At 49.3% G+C, this 19,953-nt stretch overlaps 7 protein-coding genes across 8 annotated transcripts; 5 read left to right on the top strand and 2 right to left on the bottom strand.

The window, feature by feature from the left end:
• Nucleotides 1-505: 505 nt before the first annotated feature.
• Nucleotides 506-4,009, top strand: ONS95_003397 (uncharacterized protein; the record flags this gene model as incomplete). Its single annotated transcript, XM_058496705.1, has 5 exons — nucleotides 506-680; nucleotides 728-1,201; nucleotides 1,258-1,357; nucleotides 1,410-2,522; nucleotides 2,570-4,009. The coding sequence occupies 5 exons, from the start codon at nucleotides 506-508 to the stop codon at nucleotides 3,153-3,155; spliced, it is 2,448 nt and encodes an 815-aa protein (XP_058353957.1). The 3' UTR covers nucleotides 3,156-4,009.
• A 371-nt stretch (nucleotides 4,010-4,380) lies between these two features.
• Nucleotides 4,381-6,064, top strand: ONS95_003396 (uncharacterized protein; the record flags this gene model as incomplete). Its single annotated transcript, XM_058496704.1, has 4 exons — nucleotides 4,381-4,500; nucleotides 4,565-4,888; nucleotides 4,942-5,317; nucleotides 5,373-6,064. The coding sequence occupies 4 exons, from the start codon at nucleotides 4,381-4,383 to the stop codon at nucleotides 6,062-6,064; spliced, it is 1,512 nt and encodes a 503-aa protein (XP_058353956.1).
• A 2,030-nt stretch (nucleotides 6,065-8,094) lies between these two features.
• Nucleotides 8,095-9,806, bottom strand: ONS95_003395 (uncharacterized protein). Its single transcript, XM_058496703.1, has 2 exons — nucleotides 9,497-9,806; nucleotides 8,095-9,450 (listed from the first exon to the last, which is right to left on the bottom strand). The coding sequence occupies exons 1-2, from the start codon at nucleotides 9,552-9,554 to the stop codon at nucleotides 8,276-8,278; spliced, it is 1,233 nt and encodes a 410-aa protein (XP_058353955.1). The 5' UTR covers nucleotides 9,555-9,806; the 3' UTR covers nucleotides 8,095-8,275.
• A 185-nt stretch (nucleotides 9,807-9,991) lies between these two features.
• Nucleotides 9,992-11,095, top strand: ONS95_003394 (uncharacterized protein; the record flags this gene model as incomplete). The annotated part of the gene is made up of 1 exon (XM_058496702.1): nucleotides 9,992-11,095. The coding sequence occupies one exon, from the start codon at nucleotides 9,992-9,994 to the stop codon at nucleotides 11,093-11,095; it is 1,104 nt and encodes a 367-aa protein (XP_058353954.1).
• Nucleotides 11,096-11,316: 221 nt separating this feature from the next.
• On the bottom strand, nucleotides 11,317-11,911 carry ONS95_003393 (uncharacterized protein; the record flags this gene model as incomplete). The annotated part of the gene is made up of 2 exons (XM_058496701.1): nucleotides 11,317-11,493; nucleotides 11,747-11,911. 2 exons carry the CDS (start codon nucleotides 11,909-11,911, stop codon nucleotides 11,317-11,319), a joined length of 342 nt encoding a protein of 113 aa, XP_058353953.1.
• ONS95_003392 (uncharacterized protein) lies at nucleotides 11,850-14,731 on the top strand (the record flags this gene model as incomplete). The annotated part of the gene is made up of 4 exons (XM_058496700.1): nucleotides 11,850-12,956; nucleotides 13,003-13,142; nucleotides 13,225-13,414; nucleotides 13,506-14,731. Exons 1-4 carry the CDS (start codon nucleotides 12,776-12,778, stop codon nucleotides 14,729-14,731), a joined length of 1,737 nt encoding a protein of 578 aa, XP_058353952.1. The 5' UTR covers nucleotides 11,850-12,775.
• Nucleotides 13,521-19,821, top strand: ONS95_003391 (uncharacterized protein). 2 transcript variants are annotated; one of them, XM_058496698.1, is made up of 4 exons: nucleotides 13,521-15,991; nucleotides 16,042-16,254; nucleotides 16,307-17,256; nucleotides 17,305-19,821. In XM_058496698.1, the coding sequence occupies exons 1-4, from the start codon at nucleotides 15,880-15,882 to the stop codon at nucleotides 19,387-19,389; spliced, it is 3,360 nt and encodes a 1,119-aa protein (XP_058353950.1). In that variant the 5' UTR covers nucleotides 13,521-15,879; the 3' UTR covers nucleotides 19,390-19,821. The 2 variants fall into 2 exon arrangements, with proteins under 2 accessions (XP_058353950.1, XP_058353951.1); XM_058496699.1 differs by lacking the exon at nucleotides 13,521-15,991 and having other exon boundaries at nucleotides 16,162-17,256.
• Nucleotides 19,822-19,953: the final 132 nt, after the last annotated feature.

Here is a 19,953-nt window from a genome sequence, read left to right as displayed (position 1 = left end):
GGCACAGCTTCAGCCCTTACTTGTGGCTGAGCCTCAGCTTTGCAGGAATCTCACGATTCACGAGAATTTTCATTTCGGATGAATGCATTACGAGTTTGCTTCTGGTGCTAACAGCATCGCGAGGTCATGTGTTGTTCGCGAGCGCGAATAGGACGTCGTATTAGACTTCTAAAGCAACAATACTGGTGGATTTTCAAGGTTTCGATCGGAGGATCGATCCAAGGGTCGTAAGGTTAAGTGCTTAATTTTGTTCGCAAGGCTGGTATTGGCTCTTCAGCCCGCCACAATACAGCCTTGCCTGTCTCAATTTGACGATGCTCCGCTAAGCCTAATTCTGCTATTGCTATTGAATGTTCACAACACCTTTTCTTGACGCTCCTCCCACTTCGTGCGTGCTCCTTTTTCTGATCTAGAGGCATGCCACGCTGATACACAAGCGGCTCCTTCACATTCGTTTACAACGGTCTATCTTTAATTTTCGTTTTCAGTAATCTTCTGCTTCAAAATGAAGATCTTTGTGTCATTACTTCTTTTGTTTGGCCTCGTGGCAGAGGTTTTTGGCGCCCACGATGGAAAGAGTTTCTGGTTGGAGTGGATTACGAAGCGGGGTGTAGCTCCTTACAATCCTCAAGGCACAGCGTATCCAGTGTACAGAAATGTCAAGAACTATGGCGCAAAGGGTATGCTATGTGTTTATACTTATGGGCACAGTGCTAATGATTGCTAGGTGACGGGATTACTGACGATACCGCTGCCATCAATGCAGCTATTGCTGCTGGGACTCGATGCAAACCCGGAGCTCCAGGTGTTGGATGCCAATCAAGCACCATTTCGCCTGCGACAGTGTATTTCCCCGCAGGAACGTACCTGATCTCCGCACCCATCGTCCAATACTACATGACAAATCTCATCGGAAACCCCAATCCTGGGCAGATGGCAGTTTTGAAAGCAACTGCTGGCTTCTCTGGCATCGCACTTATAGATTCCAACCCATACCTGTCGGCAGACCCTGCATATGGCTCTACAAATGTTTTCTACAGACAAGTCCGAAATTTGGTCTTTGACACAACCAGTCAACCTGCAGGAACCCTGGCTCGAGGTATCCATTGGCCTACTGCTCAGGCAACGAGTATTCAGAACTGTGTTTTCAAGTTGAGCCAGGTCAGCGGCAACAAGCATCAAGGAGTTTTTATTGAGAATGGTCTGTTGGCTCTTATCACCCCATTTAAAGCGAGAATGCTGACACTGGTTGTACAGGATCCGGCGGCTTCTTGAACGATCTGATATTCTACGGAGGAGACCATGCTATGGATGTTGGATCTCAGCAATTCACATCGCGCAATTTGACTTTCTACAAGCGAGCACCCCTGCGTTCCCAAACTCAAACAGAAATGCTAACCAATTTATAGTTCCGCTACAGCTATCTACCAGGTCTGGGACTGGAGTTGGACATACATGGGTCTCTCAATCAACAATTGCAAGGTTGGCATTGACATGTCGAACGGGGGACCTTCCGGACAGTTGGTCGGCTCAGTTGTTGTCATCGACAGTACATTCAGCAACACCCCGGTCGGCATCGCATCCGCACGAAGCAGCACGTCTCAACCAAACTCGGGTGGCAGTCTCGCTCTCGAGAATGTCATCTTCACTAATGTCCCAGTTGCCGTCAAGGGTCCTACTTCCACTTCTCTTGCAGGCAGCACCGGAACTGTCACCATCAGCACTGGATGGGTACAGGGAAATGTCTACAGTCCTGCTGGACCCAACAAGGCGATGAGCCCTGTCTCCTCTTTCGTGCGACCAGCGTCCATGCTCAAAGGAACAAGATACTACACCCGCTCCAAGCCTCAATATGAAACCACTTTGTCAGCCGACTTTTACAGTATCCGGGCTGCGGGTGCTAAAGGAGACGGAGTCACGGATGATACAGCCGTGATTCAAAGCCTGATCAACTCGGCTACAGCTGCTGGAAAGATCGTCTACTTTGACTATGGTGTCTACAAGGTTACGAGCTCCATCACTATTCCTCCTGGAGCCAGAATTGTTGGAGAAAACTACCCCACCATTATGGGATCTGGCCCATTCTTCTCCAACATTAACAGTCCTGCTATCGTCGTTCGAGTCGGTGCTGCGAGTGGACAGACCGGTGTGGTCGAGTGGCAAGACATGATTGTCTCAACTCAAGGCAACGCAGCTGGCGCTGTCCTGATCCAGTGGAACTTGGCATCTCCAGCTGCCACACCGTCTGGAATGTGGGATGTCCACACTCGTATCGCTGGATTCAAGGGAAGCAACTTGCAGACCGCTGAATGCCCAATCAATGCCGCCCAGCCAAACAATAAGTGCATTGCTGCTTGGCAATCCATGATCATTGGCAACATTGCAAATGGACTCTACATGGAGAATGTCTGGCTGTGGACTGCCGATCACGACTTGGATGATGTTAAAAACAATAATACCAGAATCACTGCTTATGCTGGTCGTGGACTCTCGTGTGAGAGCACGGTCGGAAACATCTGGCTGTAAGTTAGACCGTATCTGGACAGGAGCCTCGCTAACAGTATCTCAGGATCGGAACTGCAGTCGAGCATCACGTTCTCTACCAATACCAGTTCATGAACACCAAGAACATCTTCATGGGTTTCATACAGACAGAGACTCCGTATTTCCAACCAAGCCCAAAGGCAACTATACCATTCCCCGTGTTCCCTGCTCGCCACGACCCCAATTTCTCCGTTTTCTGCGCTGGAAAGTCAGATAATTGTAATTTGGCATGGGGATTGCGCGTCTTGAACTCCCAGAACATACTGGTGTATGGCGCGGGTCTCTACTCGTTTTTCAATAACTATTCTCTGAGTGCGTACCTCCCTCCCATCTCCCCCGGATACAACAAGCTAACAAACCCCATAGCCTGCTCTGAACATACCGCCACAGTCTACAACGAATACTGCCAAAACCAAATCTTCGGCATCGACCAGGGCGGCGGAACCGGCCAGACCTACTCTGGTAGCACGGTCTTCGTGTATGGCCTTAACACCGTCGGCGCGGTATCAATGGTTGATCGGAACGGTGTGAGTGCGGCTTCTGAGAGGGCCAACACAGGCAATTTCGCGTCGTCGATTATTAGGTTTGTGACGAAGGTTCCGGGTACGTAGATCATAGATCAAGGTGGTCATGGCTTTGGCCTTGGGATGAGGAAGGTTTTCGCTTCCTGGGAACCCTGCCTTATCTCGCGATACAGGGAATTGAGATTGAGGAGCCGAATTTGAACCTAATACCAAATGAATCAGGATGTATCGGATCAATTGGTGATCTGAACAGTGTGTGATTCCCCCACTGTTTGTTTTGACGTCGTGAGCAACAATTCCAACTTCCGCCTGATATTTCGTCTGTTTATGTGCCTGTCTATGTGCGGCTCTTCGTTTCGTGCGTCTCATCGCCGAAGACTGATTTAAATGTATCGAGCTTCCTAATCCGTCGAATCTCGTATTCGATTTCCGATTACAAGTACCAATTGACCAGGAGTCTGCCTACCTTATCAGCTATGGGAGCTGGTAGGACCGAGCCGAACCTTCCACCGAGCTTCTTTACCATCTTTGCTACAGTGGCCGAAACTGCATGCATGCCTCGTCCAAATATCATCCACTACACACAGCGCAAACAATCCAATCATGGCCATCAATTTATACAGATCAACAGCCCACCCACCAAGAATTCAACAAGCATTGCCACGAAGGATAAGCCGAGTGCCAAGTAACCGCCAAGCACCCACGACCCTGCACAAACCCGCAAATATGTCTTATCTCCTTCCTTCTCCAGCGTCTCTACCTCCCACTTCCGCGCCATTATTATTTATCTCACCCAGGCTTTTCGAGCATCCGTCCAGAAGGCGGATACAGTATTGTATTACGATGCCAAGTTAAGCCGGCAAGCTCGGAACAGGCAGTCAAGATTGTGTCTAAGGGGTGTTAAGCTCTGAGATTTTGTGCTGGTGGGAGAGGGGTTGGGTGCTTGGCTGGGTAGTGCAGTGAGCAGCTTCTTCTTTGAGGATCGGAGAGAGTACCTGCATATGCGGGTTCCGTGTATTTCTTGTGTGTTGCCTTGTAAATTGATGGACGGTGTATGTACAGGCCATGCTTACCCGGGATGGATGGATGGATGTCATGAAGTTGATCATGGCGGGGTTGGGAAGATTGATTACAGGTCATGGCCGCATGGATGGTTGTTGATCCCACTTTGGGCCAGGTAGGCAGGTATAAGTAGACGGGGAGCTGCATATGTTTGTCTCTCTTTCTCTTTTTTTCTTTTGGTAACAGGTCGTTGAATCCCAATTCCTGTCCTCCCTCCTCTACTATCCCTTCCTCTCCCCATTCTGTCATCATGCGGTTCACTCAATCGATCGCCGCGGCTGTTCTTGCCTTCGTGGCTGCCACCACAGCCGTGTCTGTCCCTAGCACAGATACGAAAGAAATCCGGGCTACTAAGCCATTGGTTGAGTCAGTGAGTTCTCTCCTCCGCCGGAAATAAATTTACGATTAAGAATAAGGACTGATGTAAATGGCAGAACAAACTCCGCCGGGTAATGACTCGTTCCGCCCTCCTCGCCAAAGCAAACAAACTCCAAGAAATCGCCTACGCTTCACCTGGTCGCAACCGGTTGATCGGTACTAAAGGCCACGAAGGCATTGTTGCTTGGATCACTAGTATCTTAGATCAGTACCCTGATTATTATACGTATTACCTGCAACCACTTTCGCTGTCCGTCGGTGCGGGCGCGAATTTGACGCTTGGTGGTGTCGTGGTTCCGGATACTTTTGCCGTGGATTTGGCTCCCGCAGGGACAGTTTCTGCGCCTGTAATCTCGATCGCTAATTTGGGTTGTGATTCGGTACGCTCTCTTCACTTTGAGATTTAAGAAAGGGTAGAATCTAACGTGTACAGACCGATTTCCCTGCCGAGACAACCGGCAAGATCGCCCTCGTCTTCCGTGGAAGCTGTGTATCCGGCACCAAAGCCCACAATGCATTCCTCGCCGGTGCCGTTGGTATGATCGTCTACAACAATGATGTTGGCACACTTGAAGGCTACTCACTCCAGAACCTTCCAGCTGATGGAGGTCCATATGTTCCTACTGCTGGAATCACGCAAGATGTGGGACTCGCCCTTAAGGCTCGCCTTGCTGCTGGTGAGCAGGTCGTTGCGAAGTTTACGACGAAGACGAATGATATTATTACCAATAATATCATTGCTGAGACGATCGAGGGAGATCATGATAATGTAATCCATATCAGCGGTCACTCTGATTCTGTTGCAGCTGGTAAGTCTACATTCTCCTCGTCCTTCTTATGTAGCGACAGCTAACTCTCCTCCAGGCCCAGGAATCAACGACAATGGTAGTGGCACTATCTCCATCCTCGAAGTCGCCATCCACCTCACAGCTTTCAGCGTCAACAACGCCGTACGTTTCAGTTGGTGGACAGCCGAAGAATCCGGCCTCCTCGGAGCATCTTACTACGTCACTCACTCCAGCCAAGAAGACCTCGATAAGATCCGTTTGATGTTGGACTTCGACATGATGGCCTCGCCCAACTACGCCTTCCAAGTCTACGACGGCGACGGATCCGCATACGGCGAGTCCGGCCCTCCTGGTTCAGCTGAGGCAGAGCATGAATTCGAGCGCTTCTTCGTTGAGGAGATGGGCGAGAACTTCACACAGATCGAGTTCGACGGACGTTCGGACTACGGCCCATTCCTAGAGGCTGGTGTAGCGACTGGAGGGATCGCGTGTGGTGCTGAGGGTGTCAAGACGGTAGAGGAGCAGGCGATGTTTGGTGGTGTGGCGGGGGAGTGGTATGATAAGAATTATCACCAGGTGGGCGATACGAAGGATAATCTGAATGTCGGAGCGTGGATTGTGATGACGAAGGCGATTGCGCATATGACTGCGACGTTTGCGAGGAGTTTTGAGCTGTTGCCGGAGAATACCCCGGCGAATAAGTTGAAGAGGATGGAGCATGCGAAGAGGATGAGTGCGAAGGCTGTGGGGAGGGAGTGGGGTATCTAAACATGGGCGCGCCGCGGAATTGTGAATGTGATGTGATGTAAAATGTATAATGGTAGAATACAAAAGCATTCTTTTACCCCACAGATATTCAAATCAAGATTTCGGGTATCCGGGGAATCGAGCGACATGAAGATAGACGTTCGAGGCCTTTCATTCCTGGATTTGGACTTGGTGTGGCATGCTTGGAGCCAGCAATTACAATTTCTATTCCTCAATTGCTTGTCTGGCTTCCTACCTGGAAATCTGCACTTAGTTCATTAATTGAATTGTAAGATTCGGCTATTTGTTTACTTTCACAATCGCTCATTTGGTGCACACAAATCTGAAATGATATAAGAGCTTTCAGCAGAGGATTATCATGAATGAGTTGCGATCACAATACTATATCTTCCAGAGTGCTGAGGAAAGAGAGAGAAAAAGACTTCTCTTGCGTGAACAGAACTTTTCGAATGCCACCTATTATCTTTCGCTTCGTTCTAGGTCAACTATGTGAGTTGCTAGCATATGCGATGGACTCCAGCTGATTTATTAGCAACCTTATGTCCCAGAAATCTTGAATGATTACTATTTCATCCATTGACCGCAGTAGAAATCATCCTCAGCACCATAATAATATACCCCAGCAGCATATATCCCTTCACTCCATCACAGCCGGTAAATCCTCGGCAAAGCCAAGTACCTACCCCTCCATCTTATCGGCGATAGGCTTTCCCTCTCTCTGCCGCCTATTTCCAATCTTAGCGCGTCTGCGTCCAGCCCACCAAAACCCTTGAGGCTCCAGCCCAGCATCCACCATCAGCCTTCCCCATCTCTCAGAACCACCACCACCACCACCACCTTATTCCTCACTCAGTCCAACGAAACCAAACAGTTACCAAACTCGAACACCATTCCAGAACCAACCACTAAACAAGATGTTGATCAAGGTCCGCACGCTCACCGGGAAGGAGATCGAGCTTGATATCGAGCCTGACTATAAGGTATGTGCCTGTTGGAAGGCGGCGTTTGTTTCCAAGGTTTTTGGTGTGTAGTTGTTCGAGGTGGAAGTGGAGGTGGAAGTTGGACGGTGAGGTGGGATGCATGGCTAATTATGTTTTGTGTGTCCATAGGTCTCGCAGATCAAGGAGAAGGTTGAGGAGAAGGAGGGTATCCCACCCGTTCAGCAGCGTTTGATCTTTGGTGGAAAGCAGATGTATGTCCCCCTTGCAAGCAACATCTACATTTCCGTCCCCTCTTTTCCAAGCCCAACACTCTCGAGCGCTTCAACAACATTCCCGCTGTGTGCAGAGAGGTTCATGTCACCGTATGCCTGTGATGCGTGGCATCCAACTGGCTAGGCAGGGGCGGGAGATTGGAGGGAGGGCGGGGTGCTGAAGATGGTATTTGATATGTGGTGAGCTTCAGCTGACGGGTTTTACAATATAGGGCGGATGAGAAGACAGCTACGGAATATGCGCTTGAGGGCGGTGCGACGCTGCATCTTGTGCTTGCGCTGCGTGGGGGCTTGTGCTTGTAAATCGCCGGGAAATAGTAATATGCGGTGAGGGAGCGTATGGGCAGCTGGGACGGGTGTGTTGCGTGGATAGATGGATGGATGGAAGGGATGGCTGGATGGGATAGTATTCTTGATCTCATGGACTTGGGCTGGTGTGGACTACGATCTGGGGTGGGAAGAGATGGCCTGTAGGGCAGGTCTGGATGAAGGGGTTGAGGCATGGTTGAGGAGCTGAACTGGTGCCTTCGACATCACAAAATGGAGGGAGGGGTTAAGGGCAGGGCACACAATTTCATTTCCCCCCCCCTCAATTGCCCTGCCCCGACGATGAACTGGAATACGCATTCAATTCCCCATTCGACTTTTCTCTTTGGCGTGTAGTAGCATGTGGCATGGCTGGATGATAGATGCATGACTGCTAATGAACAAAAATGACTGCATTTCTCCATATTTCTCGCATTTCTGGCCTGACTTTTTGGTGAGCCAGAGTTACTGTGACAAAGAGGGGAAAGTCAAGACAAAGAAGTAGAATATCATTCCGCAATCTTCTAAATATGGGACTTTCATAATTTGACTGACACACTATCTCCTTTCCGTTCCCAAAACTCAAGACTCCTACCATGCTGTATTCCCAACGCCTTGCTGATACTGCCAAAAAGACTTGCTCCTTCCAAAATGCTTCGTAAAGAAATAGTTCCTGCCCATTTGTACAACCTTCATCCAATTCTCCGCTTTTTAGGCCCGCGATTGAAAATATCTACCTCCTTTCTCTTCGGCGCCATAGGTCTTTGGCCCGTTCCTGTCTTTGGAGGCGACGAAGCTCTCCCACGGGATGGAGGTGGAGAAGAAGCACCTCCGGGTCTCGGCTTAGATATCAGAGAGCTGATCACATCCGAGGGTTTGGGCTTAGGCCGTGAGGATGGTGCTGGAGGTGATGAGGATTGTTGGGATGGTCGTGATGTTACGGGTCGGGATGGAGGTGGTCTTGAAGCTGTGGATGAGGAGACGGGTCTAGATTTGGGTTTGGGTGCTTCATCGAATAGGTCGTCTATTTCTTCGTCGTTTTCGATAAAGTCGTCGAGGTCGTCGTCTGAGGAGCCGACGTATGTGTGCTTCACATTGCCTGAAGCATCGCGCTTCGATCCAGAGCCTCCAGCCATTGCTGCTCTGAGTCGCCTTTCTCTTTCTTCTAATGATGGGCCTGTGACTCCACCGCTGAAGCTTGCCAGAGTCTGGGGCTGTTTCTTCCTCGATAAGATCTTGATGGCGGGTTGAGAAGCCGTCTTGTACTCCTTCACCATTCCCTCGGGAGCTTTGCGAACCTGTCCCAAAGCTCCAGACAAGCGATGCGTAGGTTTCGCCAACCTGCCCATCTGGCTGATCTCTTTGGCTTCCCGGCGTGCCCGTGTAAGTACACTCTTTCCGTCCGTCATTTTCGTCTTGCTTCCCGAAGTCCAGTTCAAAGTCGCGGGAGCCTCCTTTCTGAATCCCTTCTTGATCGGTACACCGCCGTTGTTTGCAATCATACGAGGGTCCCTCGGCAGTTTAGGGAGCATCTTCAAATCAACGATCTTCGAAACGTTCGTCTCTCTTGCGGCCTTCAAGCCCATCATGCTAGCTCTTAGAATTTCCTCATCGCGGGCAATCTCCTCCTGCTGCTCCTTCTTATACTTGCAGTACACCTCGTACCATTTCTTGGGGTTCTTGGGCTTGTAGTTCTTCGTGCGCCAGTTTGGGATATGACGGGAGATGAAGGATTGCCATAGCTCTGCGTCTTCGCCGAGAAGTTGCGGTGAGTTGAGTTCAATTTGATGGAGTTGTTCAGGAGACTCGACTCGTTGGAGAACGGTTTTTATTTGCCAGTATTCGAAGGACCCGACGTCTATGAGACCTGGAGGGGTCAGTATGGTCTTAGGAAGAGGGGTGAGAACACATACTGCGGATATTCTTGATACATGCTTTAGTACAAGAATCGACTAAGGATGGCGCGGGCATGTTGGCCGCGGTTTGCCCTTTGGCTAGTTTCTTGAAGGTGTTCTTCTCGAGCTTGAGGTGGATGATGTAGCTAGTTGCTGGGATTATTGATTGAGGTTGGCTGTTGAAGCGCTGATGTGTTGTCTGTGATTCGGATTCTCGGCAGCAGAAAACTAGATCGTGGGTTGTAAAAAAAATCCGATGAATTGCTTCAGGATATAGCAGTGAAATGGTACAACATGGGTAGAATGCTTTATAAAGATATTATTGAGAATAAAGACAGTTGAAGGTAAGGTTACCTAGTCGAGCATCTAGACTGGGGAGAATGCGCTAAATGGCGGCCCCACTGCCGCATCACTTTTCGACAGGTGCTGCAGCTCGAGCCCAGCGAGCTTCATCTGCGACTACAACTTCCCCAGACCTGACCGAGTCAACTACCGACAACAAGCAATTCCACGATGGCTTCATTCCAATTCTTAGACTCCCGCGATGAAGACGAGCTTCACAAGTCCCGTCTTTTAAACGTCGAAGAGAAGCCCTTCAAGCGCGTCACCAAACGTCTCCTTGCACCAGGCTCGCTCCTTGTCACGCCCAACAAACTCCTCACTCCACCACCCGAGAATGCCTCAGAAGACGCCGAGTCTCCCGATGCCGCGCTACAGAAGCAGCTCGATGACCGTCGCCAATTCGGAGAGGATGTGGAGTTCGACTTCGCCGCGTTCGACTACAGTATCTCCCGGATCCAGTTTCTGCTGAACAGCAACGAGCGCGAACGCGCACGATATCAGGCCGACAAACAGCGAATCTTGGAGACTGCACAAGCTGTTAGGGACAGCACGGCGCAATTGCGATTGCAGCTTGAGGAGTCAAAGAAGACGTTGGAACAGCGCAAGAAATTCGATAAATTGGCTGAGAAGATCACGAATAATCAGCTATTGAAGCCGAGGGATGTACAAGAGGGTAATCTGGCTAAATTGGAGGAGGAATGTAAGGGCTTGGAGCGGGAGAGCCATGCGTATAGTGTTACGTGGAAGGAGAGAAGAGAGCAATTTGGTCGCATTGTGGAGGAGGGTATGCAGTTGAGACGGTTGATCAGGGATGAGAAAGAGGAAGTTGAGCGCAGGGAGGGTATGGATGGTGGCGAGGAAGATGGAGAAGCTGGTGAGGGCTCTAGGGGAGGCCAGACGCCGAAGCATAGCAGTCAAAGTGGAAATGCCACGCCCAGACCAGATGGGCTGACACAAGGATTGGAGTCAGGTCTCAAACCCAGACCACTCCCCTCAGGATCTATATCGAGATCAGGAAGTAGAAGCAATAGCCGGGCTGCTTCACCTGCTGGATCTGAACGTCGGAGAGAAGCTGATGAGAATGAGGATTTAGCTATGGGTGACGCTGGAACAAAGATCGAAGAGAGCGACGCCGTTGCTGATACGCCCATGGCGGAGGCTACAGAGTCGCAAATGGAGGTCGAGACACCACGGGTCGTTATCGAAGAGCCCGTTGACGAGCCGGAGGAAGGTGCCGAAGAGGGAGAGGCGGAAGACAAGATGGATACTACCTAGATGCTGCGCAAAATCCAGTGTACAATATCTCTGTACCATAGAAGCACAATACCCTCTATCTAAAAACCATGCATATGTATCACTTTCAAGACCAAATGTTGTGGCCATGAGGCAATTCCATATGCAGTCTATGTCCCCATAACTTCGTTCCATAATCGTGGTATCATTGTGTCACAAATCCCAAATCCTTGCCTTCCTTTTGGCCTCCTTCATCACTCTAATCATTGCTTCGCAGCCTCCTTCGCATTCTTGATGACTTCCTTGGCCTTGGCAATCTCCTCTTCCAACGCGCCATTGGTCTGCCCTTCTTCGACCTGGTCCTCGAGCCTTTGTAGAGCGTCCTTGATGCGTTCGCGGAGCGGCGGGAACACGTTTTTGGTTTCTTGGATGGCAGCGCGCTGAAGGAATATCAGCTTCTGTGATAGGTGGCACATAGTTAAAGAAAGTATGGAACAAGCTGTGCTGAAAGCTGGAGAGTACTGGTTGAGTTGTGCTTATAGGAGAGCTCCTGGCGCAAAGGTTGCGAATAGCGGGGTAATTGTGAGCAGCAATCACGTCGTAGATGTCATTTTTTCGCGGCCTTATTGTGCGAGAGACCTCTTCCACTTTCGAATATGAATTTGTGATGTAATAAAGAGAATGAAAACACACCTCTTGTTTCAACTTGTACTCCGCATTTTCATCATCGTCCTTCGTCGCCAGAATCTTTTCCAGACGTGCCTCCTGTCCCTGTAACTCTTTCTCGTAGGAGATCTCTTCTTTGACGAGCCTTTGGAGAGAGGATGTTGCGATTGCGAGGGGTGTTGGTGGTGCCATTGTGAGGTCCGTCGTAGCTTTTTCTTGTGAAGCTTGAAAACGTCAAGAGATGTTGTGAGGATGTTTCGATAGAGGTTCGCGGGGCGTTGATATTGAGGCATACTTTGCTAGCTGTATCAGGTTAGGCTTCCTGCATTAAAGATCGACCTCCTTCGAGCCTTGTCAGCCTTGTGGATCTCATTGGCATCACAACATGAAAGTCATTCCCGTTAGTTGCGTGTGAGCAACTTGCTCAATGAGTTTCTGAAATCAGATAAGCTAATCACCAGCTTCTCCATTTCCCTCTTTGCAGACAAAAGAGCGCAGTGACTAGACACGCGTCTCGACCGCGCTTGAACAATCGCACCTCTGGCGTGTTGACATTCAGCTTCTGGAACACTGCTCAAGCCCACCACGAATCCAGCCCCAAGCCACACAAATTGGGAGGCGCCAGGCTCCGCGATGGAGTCCGCTCCGGGTTATGAGAACGGACGCATAATAGAACCTCGTTGGGGAGAAGATACAGATTACATCTTCTACGTCGACCCGCTTCCAAAGCTCTCGATTGTAGAACATGAGTCTAATGCTAGAGTCCTCGCTAAAATGCTGAGGCAGAAGCTCATCCATAGAATCAGTGAGTGGCATTTCACTCGAACTTGAACATCATCACGTGGGTAACTCATCCCTCGATGGTACTAACCTACCGTAGAACTTTTAAGTGGAAAGGAGCCAAGGTTTCGGAGTACTGGTGGCCATTACCTCGACCCTTTGAAATCAGACCCAGCAGAACCTTACTTCTACGAGTGGCGTTTTACGCCTGAGTACCCAGGATTCCCATTACGTCCCCTTGGAGATTGGTTGCTGTCTCAGGTGAAGGATTGCAATATGGCCCTGGAAAATGGAGACCTATACTTAGTTGACGTCAGAAATCCTGGGCCGAGACCGCCTCCAAATAGAAAGCTGGTCGCAGCTGCAGGAACTCCGGATTCTGTTGAGTCGTCAACTGGTAGGCAGAATCAGAGACGGCTGGTCAGCATTGCGGAGAATGCATTCGCTCGTTACATCAGTATGTATGTCCTTCGCTGAGTTGAAGCCTTGCTGATTAGTACCAGCGATGCAGACGGGATACACATCTTTCGACAACAAACTTGTTCTCACGGGAGATGGTACAACTGGTCTACCTGGCTGGAGATGGGTCTTTCCTGAAACCGGTGTTCTTACCGAATTTCCTGGCCAGACTAACTTTTGGAGCGTAAGTGATTTGGCACACAGCCTGCCATCCGATTTTGATGTTTATTTACCATGGACGATTGCTGACTTTGTTTCTAATTAAGTGGACAACTGACGAGATTCTACATGCTCTCCAAGCTCTGTTGGTGAAGACATTGAGGCTGGAGCGCTACTCTACAGAGCAAACGTGGGACAGTAAAATTCGTGCTTTTACACAGGCCCCATCAGACAATAGCTACCCAAGTACTGAAGCAAAAGCGACAAATACCTATGCCCAACCGATCAACATTGATAGTAAGTTTACATGCCCGAATTTGTGTAACAGACGTACATAATCAAAGCTACCTTCCAAGCTACTACAGTGAACTTACTGATTCAATCCTAGTTGACGAGTCAGGGACAGCAGAAAATCAGCTCGTTGCCGAACTGAACGCAGCCACTGATCGCCAACTTAATTCAGCGCCCGTTCAACACGTACTTCCCGTGCAACACGCACCTCCCGTTCAACACGCACCTCCTGTTCAACACGCACCTCCCGTTCAACACACAATTCCCGTTCAACACGCACCGGCTGTCCTTCATGCATCTTCTGATGTTCACCACTTAGATGACCTGATCGCACAATTCACTACCCGATCACAGCAGTGGAGGAATGATTGGAGCGAACTTCAGGGCTCCAGGCAGGAAATCCAAGACTTACGTGCTACCACCTCCCAGCAGGCCTCCCGGATTGGGGTTCTAGAAAAAGCTCTCCGTGAAATCGAACGGCTTGGATCAGTGAATGACGGTACTGTCGACGTGACCAAATCCCTGAGTCCGGCTGTCAACCTGCCAGGCGCTATTGCAATGAAAGCTTCTTACAGTAGAGAGATTGCTGAGCTCAAGGAACAAAACGAAGAGCTCCAGGATATCATCAAGAACCAGGAGATTGATGTCCAGAACGCAGTCTATCTACAGGAGCGTAATCGAGTACTGGAGCAGCGACTTGCAGAGAAAACTGCGGAAGCTGCGTCAGCATACGATGCACTTGCTACACTTACGGGGAGTAGCTCATCGAAATCTTTTGAAATTTCGGCATACGGTCAATTTAATGGCCAACAACATATCTCGGCATCCATCGCGCTGGAGTCCGATTTATCAAAGCCTCTAAACTGGGTGGCATCCAACGAAGTCAAATGTGACCGTTGCAGACACCAGGATCAAAAGTGTCTCAATCCTGGCGGCCCATGTAATCGATGTCAGAAAGCCGGCAGCACTTGCACCTTCACTCTGCAGAGATACCACAACGTCAGAGAGGTCCCTGATGCTGTGGTCAAAGCACGCCAAGCTACCGACGCAGCTTCACAATTCTTGCAAAAGAAGCAAGAATATTCGTCACCTTATATTAACACAACACAACAACCATATCATCAAAATCAACTCATTCCACAAGGACTCTATTCCTCACAAACTCCTCTGCAATCACCGTATGCCTCTGGGACCTGCGTGCCAAGCACTGCATTGCAGGCTACGAATGGAGGTATTGGGCGCGTAAGTGAAATCATGCTCACTTCGACGAGCAATAACCCTGCCATGGGGAATTCATATTCGAGTCCTTATTCGTCCAGGTGATTTGCGATCATTGGCTAGAGACTTTGGAATACTGGATAGGGCATGGTCGATGCTTGGGGGAGGCAATATCAAGCGTCTAGCTGCCGCCCCTACAATGGAAAGCAGGATACGGCGATGCTCATGATGTCTACCACAGAGAAATGTGGACGGGCTTCCATAATGTATACTAATAAACCGATCCGAGAATTGCCTGCAACGGCATTCAATAGCCCTGATATTGTGACAAATATTAGGCTGTGAACAGCAAGCACATTTGGCTGTTTGAACACACTAGCTTTCAAAGGGTCGGTAGATCGAGGCCTCTGGTCGATACAGATGGTTTGTTGCTTGCTCGAGGGTACAAAACACTATGGGCATATGGAACCTCAATATGTAACCCGTAGAGATATTTCATAACAACCAAATTGCGTTGGTTTCGTCTGCGAGCAAAACTCACATCTCATCTGGAGGTGACGCTGCTCGCGCGTGCTTAGTAAGAGAGCAGGGGAAAGCGTGGCGCGACACCCTCCAGACGACGAGCAAAACACACCACGAACACCGGCTCAGCAGCACCACAACCCACCGCTCCAGCCTTCCCTTGGGACGAAGTCAAAATCATCATTGTGGTCTGCAGTATAATTGTTTAAGTGTCATCGGACATTCTCTAGACAGACCTTGTTTGGCCCTTGGTGTACATGGTCTTGCGACCACTTGGACCAGGCTTGGACCAGATTCGGGTCAACGCGTGCCACCCAACATAATCGTCACAGCATCACGGCAAAATCACGAGATGGGTGACGGTTCGAGAACCGTTGCTCCACTAGACTATACTGCTATGGATGCAGCAACACTTTGGCGCGTTATTTCAGATATGTTGAAGGAGTTACGAGATCAAGGTATAACCTAGCCATCCATCACCACGCCAGTATATCTCCAGTACTAAGCCCATATCCTTAGCCATCGGGACAAACAGAAAAGTTACATGCTACATCAGATGGAAGTTCATAGATGTACCAGGCTCTTCGTACAGCTTCGATTATACTACCATCACACAAAACTACAAAGATAATGGAGGACTGCCAAGTCAATTGGACGAGTCTGCACTCGAGACTCTATACAGAGGCCTGACAGATGGCAGAATTCAGGCCATCGCGCTTGATGAAGGGAAGATGGTTCTTGGCGAGTCAGTTGTGCCTCCTCGCCGGGAATCAGGCATAAAGACTGCATCAAAGAGAACAAGGCTACCGCATAAGCTTCGTGATCGATTGATTGAGGTTATCGGTACGTAAACCACACCTTTCGCTTCAAATTAAGACTGACTGGTTAACCAGAGGCAACAATCGGCCGGCCGCTTGATCCACGGTCCGCCACGCAAATCGATCCCCGAAAATCAGATCCGCAACCACCGAATTTATACAAGTGGCAGTTCAGTGATACGTACCCAGAATTCCTATCACGCTGGCATGCGGACCAGATTCATGCTTGTTATGAGGCTCTTGAACAAGGACATCTCATTGTAGTCAATGTAGATTCAGAATCTTCTGGTAAGGTTGAGCTTCTGTCTATTCACACTCACTCGCTGATGATGGTCACCAGAAGCCAGGCAGATAGCAGATAACGAGAGTGCTGAGACTTCGGCTCATGACAGTAGCTCGATCACTCGAGTCACTGAAACGCCTTCGATCAATGGGTCAGCTTCTTCATGTCGTGCCACGGTTGACAAAAACAGTAGTCAGAGCGAGACCAGAGAAACTCATGGTCGAGGAGATTCTATACCGGGACCTGGCAGCGTCGTACCTCAGTCTGGCCAGGTTTCTAGGTCGACAGTCCCCTTGCGAGGTTTAGACGATCTCCAAGCTCAAATGCTTGGCATGTTGAACACTGCACTGAAAAGTCAAGCTGAGGAGTTGGAAATCACATGGAAAGGCCGTCATGAATCTGAACTGACAAAGCTCCGTGAAAAAGTGGCAGAGGCAGAAGAAAAGTTACAAAAAGAGTGTGCGTCTCACAGAGAAAGCCTAAACAGTCTACTCGCAATGCAGCGCGACGGTGAGAAGCAGCGAAGTAGGATAGCACAATTAGACAGAGAGCTGAGAGACAAGGCGACTAGTTCCAGAAGCGAAGATGAAAAGATGCGAGCCAGGGTAACACAGCTGGAGCGAGAGTTGAGCGATAAAGTTTCTCTAGCGAGGTCTGAGGGAAGACAATCGATGAGCGATGAAATACTGAAAGATCTCGACCGCACGATGGAAGGAGAGCGTCTTGCGCTTCGTAGACATCATGTTGAGCAGCTGAGCAACGTGAGAGCTGAATCATATCAGCTCGGACTACAGGCTGGAAGGAGCGAAGCTGCGAACTCAGATGTCATACGGCTAAATGTCGACCAAACTGCGGAAATCGAGGGCTTGAAGAGACAGCACTTGAAAGAGCTAAAGTCGGCTCGGATTGCCGGCAGAGAGCTTGCATACACGGAATTATCTCTAGGACCGGACGAGAGAGTCAATCTCTTACTACAGAACCATGTGGATTTAAGCTCGAACAGAAAGGTGCGCACCTTATATCTCAGATTTGGGGGTTCTTACTGACACTTCCAGATACGCGAGCTTAAAACCATACACCAAAACTGGCACGATATTCCCCAACGAATCCTGCCGTCACATATGCTTCCAGAAGGTCACACGCCTGGTGACAAAACTCTGTACCTGCTTGCCAGGCTAAGCAAGGAGGTCGATGCAGCTACCGCCTCCCGGCTGCTGTCAGAGGAAATCGACGAGCGATGCAAACAAAACCCGAACACTCTGACAAATAACAGTATCACGAATGCCGATATTCGGGGTGTCCTGCACCGGATCAATCCAAGCTCGCTTGGGGGCTTACCAGCCAGCCAGAAGTCCGCGAAGCTATCGCAGCAATCTCCATCACATCCGCAAGGAAAGCCTGGCGAGTCCCATCCTGTCGAGGAGTCGAGCCGGAGCCGCACTTCGGTGGGCTTGATAACATCGAATGAATTCGAGGAGAGACCGATAGAGCAAAGGCACAGTAATAATTCTTCAAAAGCACTTCCAACAGCAAACATGTCAGACGCTCTCCAAATATCTCGCGAGATGATCGGACAGACTGGAGAAACCAATTCAACAACTCCTAACAGAAGGGCAAATATCTTACGGGCTACCGCACTGACGCTGAATGATTACATAAAGGGCTTGCCACCAATCACTGTTCGGTTGCCATACCCTCTACAGAGCTTCTCTGTTTCCTTTCTGCGGGAGAAAATTGGAGGCGGAGAATTTGCATTTTCTAAAGTAGGCGCTTCAATGCTTAAGAAGCAAATAATTCCATGGCCCGAAGTCATACGAATCATCCCGGAACACCAGAAATTTGCTCCTAAGTTGGGTCGTCATGGTGCTTTAGCATTTGTGGAAGGTAGACCTGGATGTGGAGATGTCGGAAAAACCTACGCCACAGTCTTCAGGCAAAATAAAGAGAGGTTCTTGTACATCGGGCACTACACCCTGTGTAGCAAGGAAACAGTATCGTTGGAGGAGTGGAAAACCTGGTCTGAAGAAGAAAAACTAGTCATCGCAAGAGAGATTCGCGATACAAACTGGGGCGAAACTCTTCTCACCGAGAAATGCCTGAAATCACCTGAGGAGCTGGCCCAGATCAGCTTGAAGAAACACCTGGACGAGATCCTGAAGCTCTTCGATCGAGAGTCAGAGCCGAATCTTCGGATGACTTGGTCAATATTACGCTTTGATGAGTTCAAAATCAAGGACTATGAAGTCTTAAGGTCAGCGAGGACAAATGCAGAGCCACCAAAGAATCTCCAGAAGGAAGACGAAGGGGAAGCAGACACTGGACGAACGTTGGAGGATTACTTCAAGGAGGCGGTACAGCAGTTTCTGGATGGAAAAAATGCGCCGAAGCTCAACTTTAGCTCGTCATCCGATTTTACAGCTGCCAGAACATCACGAAAAATTGTGGGAAAGACAGTGGAACAAGTACGTGAAATCTGCATAGCCAACCCTGACGATTCCCTCTTCTTTGGCATACACTACGGCAGTTTGACTCAGAAAATTCGTACTTTTGGTACTGCCGCCCGGCTTTTTCCTGGACTGTCCGAGACATCCTCATGGAATCGGAAACCAGACTCGAAAAGGCATATCATAGACTGGACTCGAGAAATACTCGCTGGTCGGCTTCAGAATACTGGGCATGTTATTTTCGCGCTTCATGTCGTGCTCATGATATTTAACGAGCAGAAAGTTCAGATACTTCGCGATACGTCGGATCGCCGTGCCAGTGCTCCTTCGACAACTCGAAATACACTGACGGCATCTACTCGGCCACTTCTTGGTCCTAGAGGCTATCAGCCAGAATACGACGATAGCGACTCTGATGAGATCCTCTTTAACAAGAGAAAGCGGCGCAAGACGACTTCATTCACTGCTCTGCCAAGCCGTACACAGCACAATCAACGTGCTGCTGGGACTGTACAACAGCCTTCTGTTGAGATCATTGAACGCAGCTCGACAATATTTGTGGATCTTGGTGCGGGAAAGAAAGCTTCTCCGGCTGTTAAGAAAGATCATGAGAGCCTGAAAGAAGATTTGTATGACGCAAGTCCACCGCCGGGAGCAAGAAAACGAGTACATTCGAAGAGGGCGAGTGGTGTATGATTTAGGGGAACGCTAGCTTGGCAGGGCTGGGGTTTGAGTTTGCTGATCTGAAGGGATGGAGCTTGACATTGATTCAAGGGTATTGCTAGGAAACCATCGGAGCATGTTCCTATCGGGCTGTATGTGATATCTTTTTGCTATTGTATGGAGCTTTGTCGGTTGTTTTATTGGACGGATATTGCTAGGCTAGGAACAGCGTGCATTTAGTCGGCGTTACTCGTTGCAATGGCAGCTCATTACATCGCTTTACCACTAAGTGGGACAAATATTGTTATATAATACTTGAGTATGAGATCTTGCTTTCTAGTCATTTGAATTGGGTCATTAAGTCGTCCGAAATCATTTAACACTGGCCGGAACAGGCATGCTAGACCAACTACCTCGTACTTCAGTTGTATCGTCTCAGCAGTACCTGCCGCTGAGGAAGTCTTGAAACTAAGGTAGAAAAGAATGCATGACTGGTAACATGAAGATTGCTGATAGACTACTGTTGTCAAGATGAATTTGACCATGCTGGGATGGGTTTGTTCTGAGAGACCACAGACTAAGGTCGCTCTTAGCGTG

Source organism: Cadophora gregata (assembly GCF_030347475.1).
Source record: "Cadophora gregata isolate MNR1 chromosome Unknown scaffold_12, whole genome shotgun sequence".
Lineage (NCBI taxonomy): Eukaryota > Fungi > Ascomycota > Leotiomycetes > Helotiales > Ploettnerulaceae > Cadophora > Cadophora gregata.
The sequence above is the reverse complement of the archived record's forward strand: the minus strand, read 5'-3'. Positions and strand labels throughout refer to the sequence as shown.

Excerpts from the sequence above, each read along its gene's own strand:
- ONS95_003391 (XM_058496698.1), top strand. The coding sequence starts at position 15,880 with ATGGTTCTTGGCGAGTCAGTTGTGCCTCCTCGCCGGGAATCAGGCATA. Across the intron at positions 16,255-16,306 it reads TGTAGATTCAGAATCTTCTG|AAGCCAGGCAGATAGCAGAT; the intron begins GTAAGGTTGAGC and ends GATGGTCACCAG. Across the intron at positions 17,257-17,304 it reads ATTTAAGCTCGAACAGAAAG|ATACGCGAGCTTAAAACCAT; the intron begins GTGCGCACCTTA and ends TGACACTTCCAG.
- ONS95_003395 (XM_058496703.1), bottom strand. The coding sequence starts at position 9,554 with ATGCCCGCGCCATCCTTAGTCGATTCTTGTACTAAAGCATGTATCAAG. Across the intron at positions 9,451-9,496 it reads ATGTATCAAGAATATCCGCA|GTCTCATAGACGTCGGGTCC; the intron begins GTATGTGTTCTC and ends TGACCCCTCCAG.